General features: G+C 47.4%; 1 protein-coding gene across 1 annotated transcript in view; it reads right to left on the reverse strand.

Annotated features, from left to right (window-relative positions):
* Positions 1–8,675: 8,675 nt before the first annotated feature.
* The window catches only part of LOC307077078 (EH domain-binding protein 1-like protein 1), a 29,149-nt gene continuing 27,824 nt past the window's right edge, over positions 8,676–10,000 (reverse strand). Inside the window, exon 27 of the mRNA XM_079738353.1 lies at positions 8,676–9,801. Within this exon, the coding sequence (XP_079594479.1) occupies positions 9,714–9,801 (88 nt within the window). The 3' untranslated portion in view covers positions 8,676–9,713. The remainder of the gene's footprint in view (positions 9,802–10,000) is intronic.

Consider the following 10,000-nt stretch of genomic DNA (forward strand, 5'->3'; position numbering starts at 1 on the left):
AGGCTAACCTCCCCTCCACGGGCGCAGGCCCGGCGGCGGCGGTGTGCTGGCTCTGAGGCCGTGTGTAGAGAGGGAGGCCATAGATTCCCAGCAGCCCTGCTGGAAGATGTGGATTGCAGCTGTGAGTGGAAATAAAAAAAAGTGTATTTTAGTTACGGGCGACCGGCTTTGTTCCTATCGCACTTTACTGCCTCTGGGTTTCAACCCCGAACTCTCCGCACCCGCATGAATAATGGGGTGTGTGTGTGTGCGTCTGTGTGGGTGTGTGTGCGTGTGTGTGTGTGTTTGTGTGTGTGAGCGTGTGTGTGCGTCTGTGCGTGTGTGTGTGTGTGTGAGTGTGTGTGTGTTGCGTGGAAGGAACACTACTGCTTCAAGGACAAATTAAACAAAAATAAATGAGGAATGGGGAATATTAATGTAACAATTACAATACACAAAGATCCAAAATAATAATGAATATTCCACAGTGGACACAACTTCTCATTGAATACTTAAATAACCCAACATCAAGGTAACACCTCCGTATGGTTTTGTATCTGTAGCCTCTTATTTCTTGCTTTCCACAGACATACACACAGCCCCCCCCCCCCCCCCCCCCCCCCCCCCCCCCCCCACACACACACACACATTCCTTCTGCCTTCGTCCTTTTAAAAATGACTCCTTTTTATCTAATATCTTCTACTAGTTCTGTTTTCCCTTCTTTCTGTGCTTCCTTTTGCAGAATGTTCCACTGGAGGTTTGGCTGGCGTCCCCGCTGTACGGTCTGTGTGCTTTCTATCTCCTGCAGAGTCCCTCTCTCCGTTAGGGGCTGGATTGTGTGCTGCTTTGACGCTGTGGTGCTGCTCTGTGTCTCTGTGTCTGCTTCCCTCTGTCTGTCCGTCCGTCTGGAAGGACCTGGGTCTGTCTCATCGTCTGACCCAAGCATGCAAGCACACACATGCACGCTAGTGCTTAGTCGAGCCTGTGCACGCACGCACACACATACACACATATACACACACACACACACACACACAAACACACACACACACACACACACACACACACACACACACACACACACACACACACAGACTGCCAGGGAGAGTTGTTCTGGAGTTGGATTTCAATACAGCAGGAAATATTTTCAGCCTTGCAGGAAATGTCTGCTGGGAAAAAAATCACTGCTAGAAAATCTTTCTTCTCTAGACACTCATGCACGTGTGCACACTTAGGTAACATACAAACTGCTTTCATCAAACAATGAAAAATTATCATAATGAAGTAGAAGCTCTTCTTTTTATCGTTCTTTATAATTATTCATACATTCATACATCTCTCTCTCTCTCTCTCTCTCTCTCTCTCTCTCTCTCTCTCTCTCTCTATCTATCTCTCTACTGCTGAGAGAGCAGAGCAGCACCATAAAATAAGGGATCACTGAGTGGAGCAGCAGCTTCAAGCTCAGTGAAGGGCGGGGGGGGATGGAGGACAACGTTGATGACAGGTAGGCCATGGCTGTCACAGAAGCAATGGAGCCACAAGGCGGGCTGCAGAATTGAAAGAGATGGGTGAAATATCATGCGGCTGATCAGTTCATGTTTGTTGCTCGCTTATTCTGCACTCGCAGCCATGCATGGACACTTAAACCTCAGATCTTAAGCTCAAAGGCCCACTGGGAAACTTATCCTGACGTGTTCAAAATGTTGGGATAGCAAGACCTCAGGAATCCCGAGGCAGCCAATCCATTGGCTTTGGGTCGGAAAAACATTGAACTATGAGCATCTGCCCGGAGTTACGTTGGTGTGGAAACTCTGATTCCTCGGCTGTCATTTTATTGGTGGGACTTATGCTGGTGACCTGGCCTATCCCCAGTGCGTCCACCTCCACCTGATCTATAAATCTCTTGTGTTTGAAACTCTTTGAGACTTTTGCAGGCTTGTAAACTGGAGGTCTTGATACGCAAGACGACTCACTGGCAGATGTGTACACAACACCCACAGCCACATGTATGCACTCACTCAGTCACTCACCCGCTGCCACGCTCACCAGTTCTCCTGAAGATGAAGGCGTGCAGGAGGCAAACACTGGGGTAGTACAGGAACTGGAGCACTGGAGCAGAGCCAAGCACAACCATTAAGATAAAACTAAACATGTATTCCGATTTGTATGATTGAAGGCGTGTAAATGGAGGATGACACATGGCTATGCTAGGAAATGTAATAAGCCAGGATTTATGCTAGCTGTCTACAATCAGATTTTCCAAAAGTTGGTCCCATTACCGTGACCAACCAATCTTTTTTTGCATGAGAATAAGCCATACATTATCATTATCATGAAAAACAAGTGAAATAAATCAATAAAAGTGTTTTAGATAGCGGGTTTAAACTAGGAGAAACCAGCTTGAGTAAGCTAGATTTTGAAAGAATCCAACCATAAAATCCCAACCTCCCACCCCTCTCTTCAAGCCACTCTCCCAAAACACTTGATAAGCTAACTTATTTCTCAACTTTTTCGTTTGTTTGTCAGAGCATTTGATTTGTTGCTTGCTGGCGGAATAGATAATTTCAACAAATAGAACTGATAAATCATTCTCTAACCAATTGCAGACATTAATTTAAGTATTAACGTATCTTCGGACCAAACGAAACAAGGATTTGGCCTCCATTTCCCAGAACTTGTTTTTTTTGTGGCGGGCTTGGTCCCCAGCTTTGATCCACTACAGGGCCAAAACCAATGGTTCTGAAAACCATCCCGCCAATCACCATCACCACGCATACAAACACATACCCAACCTCTCTGAGCTTCACTATGACACCACAAACACATACCAACCCCCAGATTCAATACCTGGTACGTTTACAGTGGTTGTTATTCCTGCTGTTGAACCAACCCCCCCCCCCCCAGCTGGGATGACCCAAACACACAGCCCATGGTGGGGCAGAACAAGCCTTAATGATGTGTCACCATCACTCGATGTAATGTGTTCGTTAAATCAGTTTCAAGAGTTTTCAGGATGGCACATATTTTGCAACAATCACAATTGAAAAGGCTGCAATGGTCAGCAGGTGTTTCAAATATAGAGAGTGACGCAAATATAAACATTTTTTCCTCCCCTAGTTTAGCTTCCATTTGTCATTCCATTCTTGTGTCCCACAAGAATAACAAGAATGTTCCACATTCTTGTTCTTCGATGTGATGCCTTCCTTCTTTCCCTCTATTCGTCCCTCAGTCAGGATTAGTCGGACACTGCTAAATTTTTGAGAAACTCTATCCCTATAATGATAATTAAAAAATGTACAAGTAGAAACAACAACAAATGCAATTCTCCCACTGGTCCCCTTGTGCTCTATAAAGTGCACTGCTTATGGTGTCACCATTTTGTAGCATTGCTTTGAAATGTCAGTGTGCAGTGTGCAGTGTGCTTCCATTCAAGTACACTACTTAATACCCATTGTGCACCGCAAAATAAATATAAACTGAGGCGCGCTTACATCCGCACTATTTCCCATGATGCTTAGCGGTTTTCACTCTCCTCAGATCCATCCACATGACATGGTCTGCCCCATTCAGGTGCTCCATGGAAATGAGTTCACAGGGGGACAGCGATGGCTTGTTTCTGCAGCCAATATACGCCATGCCGGGGGACTTACTGTCCGAGTTCTCCTTAATCCCCGCCTTACCTGTTCTCTGAACAGTGTAGTATATAGTGTACACTATGTAGGGAATAGGGAACGAGGGAGCAAGTGAGCCAATGCACAGAGAGTCCATGTGTCTCTGATTTAAGAGGTGTTTGGTATCTTCATACCGGGGGATGAGGTCGGCAGCCAGGGGCCCAGCGCAGGGGACCATCCTGGGCAGCATGGCCCCTCTGAACACCAGCTCCTCCCTCTCTGGCGCCACCGCCTGGTTCCTCCACCACACTGCATCTCAGGCACAGCCGCCAGGGCAGGGGCGCTGTGTACCAGAGAAAGTATGTCTTATTGAAACACACACACACACACACACACACACACACACACACACACACACACACGCACACACACACAGAGACACACACACACACACACACACACACACACACACACACACGGTGTGTGCCTCACCAAACGCGACCTGTGGCCCCCGGTTCCTCTGGGGACCCTGGCAGAGTGGACCCGGGGCCCCTGGTTCCTCTGGGGACCCTGGCAGAGTGGACTAGGGGCCCCTGGTTCCTCTGGGGCCACTAGAAGAGTTGATCAGGGGCCCCTGGCAGAGTGGACCAGGGGCCCCTGGTTCCTCTGGGGCCACTGGCAGAGTGGACCACAGTGTGGAACTCCTTGGAGAAGGACAGTGGAGTGATAATAAAACTAAATGCTATGTATAATCTAGTTCTGTTCTGAAAAACTATATTTAAAATCGTATCTCTGATGCTTGCCAATCATGAGGATCACAAAGGATTCAATCCAACAGTGTGGTAAAAATAAGGTATTTCCAGAACCGAAAGCCTCTGGAGGGACTCAGGAAGGAAGCAGAGGTGGCCGAAGAACAGCAGGGACCATGCCTTGAAGACCACTAACCCCCCACAGACACCTGGGACGGAGAGCTGAGGACTGAGGACCACTAACCCCCCACAGAGACACCTGGGACGGAGAGCTGAGGACTGAGGACCACTAACCCCCCACAGAGACACCTGGGACGGAGAGCTGAGGACTGAGGACCACTAACCCCCCACAGAGACACCTGGGACGGAGAGCTGAGGACTGAGGACCACTAACCCCCCACAGAGACACCTGGGATGAAGGGCTGAGGACTGAGGACCACTAACCCCCCACAGAGACACCTGGGATGAAGGGCTGAGGACTGAGGACCACTAACCCCCCACAGAGACACCTGGGACGGAGAGCTGAGGACTGAGGACCACTAACCCCCCACAGAGACACCTGGGACGGAGAGCTAAGGACTGAGGACCACTAACCCCCCTCAGACACCTGGGACGAAGGGCTGAGGACTGAGGACCACTAACCCCCACAGAGACACCTGGGATGGAGAGCTGAGGACTGAGGACCACTAACCCCCCACAGAGACACCTGGGACGGAGAGCTGAGGACTGAGGACCACTAACCCCCCACAGAGACACCTGGGACGGAGAGCTGAGGACTGAGGACCACTAACCCCCCACAGAGACACCTGGGATGAAGGGCTGAGGACTGAGGACCACTAACCCCCCACAGAGACACCTGGGATGAAGGGCTGAGGACTGAGGACTGAGGACCACTAACCCCCCACAGAGACACCTGGGACGGAGAGCTAAGGACTGAGGACCACTAACCCCCCACAGAGACACCTGGGACGGAGAGCTAAGGACTGAGGACCACTAACCCCCCACAGACACCTGGGACGGAGAGCTAAGGACTGAAGCAGCGGACCACTGTGCAGATCTCTGGGCCAGAACCCAGGAACCCAGGCCTGCAGAGGATTCAACCTATTCTTCATGATGAGTAAATCACGAGTGAGTGAGTCCATTGGGACAGACCTAGAAGCTCAGCAGTTATTCTTGTGTTATTCAAGAAACCGACTGACGTCATGCTTCAACAGTGAGAGGTTCGGAATAAGACGAAAACCTGGCTAGCTAAAACCCGGCTAAATGCACAAAAGATCTGTCATGACTCAGCTGTACACTTCCATCGCAAAACAATGCATGCCAGTAGTGGAGAAACGCAATTACAGCCATTCAGGGAGCTCTGTGCACCCGAGCAGTGCTCTCCGTGCCCCATTCCATGGTCAGGGTAATGATCTGCAGATGGAGAAGTAGCTAAACGCGTATTTATCTCCACGGGGCAGTAGCCCTCACAGTTAGCGCAGGCAACATCAGCTCTGAGTCTCCGGATGCTTCCCCCCCACTGCCCTCCTGCACCAGGTTACACAACCTCAGGCTCATTGCCTAAAACTGCATGCACTCACGCACACACACTTATACACACACATACACACACTCACACGCAGACACCCACGCATATACAAACGCATACACACACATGCAAATGCACACGCATGCACACACATTCATACACACATCCATGCACACACACACACACACACACGCACATACACAAACGTGCATACACACACGCCCATACACACACACACACGCATACACATAAACACATAAACGCATACACACATACGCATACACACACACATACATACACAGGCATACACACATGCATACAAGCGCACACATGCACACACATACACACACAAACAAACAAACACATGTGAACGCACACTGACAAACATGCCCACACACAAACATACACACACACACACACACACACACACACACACACACACGTAAGCAGACACCCTCACAGACAAACACATACTGACACACACTCTACTGTTATGGTGGACCAACCAACACAACAAGCCTACAGCACATAAATCTCTGCATATTTGAACCGGAGAGCAGGAAATGGCTTTTGCAGTGCGTCTCCCTACTGGAATATGCCATGGGAAGACGACGTATGAGTAATAGGATTTCATCCTTGGAAATTTCATAGGATCGTGTCAAATTGAAACACTTACCAGCTGTGCCCGTGGCAGGCTTCATAAACCAGAGAGAGGAAACGTTACCTCATGTTATTAGTTGCCATGAACCCAAATGGCGCTCTGGGCTTTTAGACCTCTGTGTGGCCCGAAGGCCTCGTGGGATCGAACCAGCACCTCCTTACATTAACAGGTGGAATAAAGAAGGACTCATATGAGATACATCAATGACTGCTGGTGAGCACTGAGTTTTCTTCCAGGTGGGTTATTGGGGTGGTCGTCCTATGCAGGGGGAGAAGACACAGGCTATGAAGACCTAGCCTGACGTCAACAGACCCCGTACGCAAATGCATTTCCTTCTGGAACCTCTCAGTTAATTTTCGATTCGTCCCCCTGGACACGATAGGACAGACCTAAAGCCAATCAGAGCAACGAAATACGTGACGTAGTGCTGGGCTGCGTTAGTTAATTAAACTTTGACTGTATTATGTCGGTATTACTGCAAGCACATCTTTCAGATCAGAAAAAATCTTTGGGCCTTGTGAAGTCTTCTTTGAGAGTAAATATACATTCCAGTTGGTTTATTACTGTTGTGATAAGATTTAACAGACGGTTCCACGTCAGCGGCAGCCATCCTGGTCTTGTATCAAACCCAACCCATAACAGATAACCAGTTGTGGTTTTCCCAAATGGGGTGGGACGGCTGGGTCTGTCTGAAGGGGGTGGGGGTAGACATGCATATGCCAAAGCAAATGATATCACTGATTTTTCTGGTTCCCAGGCAAACGATAACCAGACATCTGGTGGGGATCTTCATTTCCCACTCGTCTGATGATCTGTTGACCAGTTGGCTCAGACCGGAAGCTGGGTGAGCTAACTGTTCAATTGAGCTACTCATTTAGGATTCGACAAATTAAACGACCGATATCGATTGTGTTTCTCTGCCATTACCTTCTGGAAAACCAAATAGAGGGCACTGAAAACCATCTAGAAAAGCAACACTTGCATGCATGGGTTCAGGGGTCAACGGGTTTGTCTACCCCTGCACCCTTCACCCCCATGGGGTGGCTGAAACACTACACATAGACGTCCCGAACAGTTCTGTAAGACTGCTGAGTCATGTGCACGTCAGTGATGCAGTGCCCCCCCCCCCCCCCCAAGGAATCACACCTGAGGACACACACACAGCAACCATGTGGTAACCTGGACGTCTGGACAGCACGTTGGTCTGTGTGAGAGAGATGTGTGTGTGTGTGTTTGTGTGTGTGTCTAGTCCCCCAAGTGGACTAGACACAGCAGCACACTGACACAGCATCGCTTTATCGTGCTCGTGTGGTCTTTGCACACACACACACACGCACGCACACACACACACACACACACACACGCACGCATACACACACACACACACATACACACACACATATTCTTATTTACACTAATGTGTACACACACACGCACACACACACACACACAAAGACAAAAGAACGCAGTAGTGGCGGCTAATTATTATTATTGTTATTTGGCGGCTAAGTGTCCGGGGTCTTCATAGGGAACGTGCTGAAGCTGTTTGTTGACCTGGACCAGCTGCTTCTCCACACGGACAGACGGACAGACGCACAGGCCATGAAGAGACCGCCACACTCTGCAGCGTTCCCCAGCCTGTGTCCACGTGGAGCAGAAGATCTGCTGCAGCGTCTAGTGCTGGGAGTAGTCTTAGTCCCCTTCATCCCCCCCCCAACCCGGTGGAGTGAAACAGGGTTGTGAGCCTGCAACCATTCACACCCGCAGATAGACAAACATACAGACAGACAGGCAGATGGGTGGGCAGAAGGAGACCCCGGTGGAGTGAAACAGGGTTGTGAGTCTGCACACATACACACCCACAGATAGATAAACATAAAGACAGACTGGTGGACAGAAGGAGACACAAACACACACAAACACACAGGCATGCAAATATGTGCAGACAAACACACACACATAGTTTATCTTTAAGACTAATGTATCCCTCACACACACACACACACACACACACACGCACACACACATTCCCTTTAAGATGAATGTATCAGTCACAAGAGACATTCTTGTGTAAGTGCAGAATAATAGCAATAATGACAGATGATTAGATGAAAAGGGAGTTGAAAGAGATGCAAAGAGACCCACAAAAATTCCAAATGTAGTATTTAATTATCATGGTAATTACCCCAATCATTCCAAACTGTCATTTATAACCCTGCATTACTATAAACAAAGACTTAAGGCATTTGCGGTAACAATGGCTTTGAGCAGCCTTTCAACTCAGCACAAACAACCTCACACAACACACACACACAAGCGGGAATATTAAACCTTTAACTTCCTCTCTTAAGGCACTTAACATACATCGTTAACTTCATGTTTACGATTTACGTTTTTAATTAGTAAACCACCTTGGAGATTAAATAATATTTTGTTGAAAATAGGATTTGCTAGAGGTTTGGACGGCTGGATCCTCCTGAAATTTTTGAGACCAGCTCAATAAGTTTTGTTCTATTTTTTTACCAGCCACCAACATTCAGTGTTTCTTTGGATGCTTACATCATATATTTCAGAAGTTCTCAAGACAATACGCAAAACCAAATATTCAAACATGATTGATCAAACAACTTAACTTTTAACTTACCACTTCTTAACTAAACAAAATTATAATTTCTCTGGCAATGCTCCACTTCTCCGCAAAGGTAAGGTACATTCGTAATACTGCTGTGTTTTCACCGCACAGACCATGGCCAGACTGGACAATGTCGTACTTCAAAATAAAAATACAAAGTCAAACTGGACCAAGTGTGGATAACATAAAATAATCTCAGCCATTAGGCAGTAAATAAATAACTTTTGGCAATTAAATTAAAATTATACTCGCACATCAAGACAGAAAACAGCAAGTAAACAGCAATACAGTTTCTCAGTTATAATAAAAAACACAGAAATAAGATAACAACAAAATGCAAAATACAGTAGTACAGAATTTGTCCTCTTCCGTCGGCCAGGGTTTTTCAATGCTCATGACTGTTACAATATGTGCTACAGCGACTCCTAGTTAACCCCTGATATAGTCCAACATTTATCCACTTTGTCTAATGATCTGAGACACCAGAGAGAAGCGATGAGGTTCTGTGACCTGAGGAAGAGCAGCCATCAGAGAGAAGCCATTCCTTCTCTCTCACTGTAGGACACATTTCTCTTTGTTGCTGAACTTCCTCCTCCTCATCTCAAGACCTCGCTCCAAACGCTCATCCTCCTCCATAGCCCTGCACAAAAACATCTGTTAGACCATGATGCATTGCAGTATACATATTTAAGGAATTAACCACGATTGGCTTGCCTGTTACTGGAAAAATAATGTTCATTATTTTTGGCCAATAACGGACAGCCTGGAGTGGTTTATTCTGCTCCTACCACATTTACCAACAATGACTAGGTATTAGTTACTTTCATCCATAACATTAT

This window comes from Pollachius pollachius (assembly GCF_949987615.1).
Source record: "Pollachius pollachius genome assembly, chromosome: 6".
In the NCBI taxonomy this organism is placed as follows: domain Eukaryota; kingdom Metazoa; phylum Chordata; class Actinopteri; order Gadiformes; family Gadidae; genus Pollachius; species Pollachius pollachius.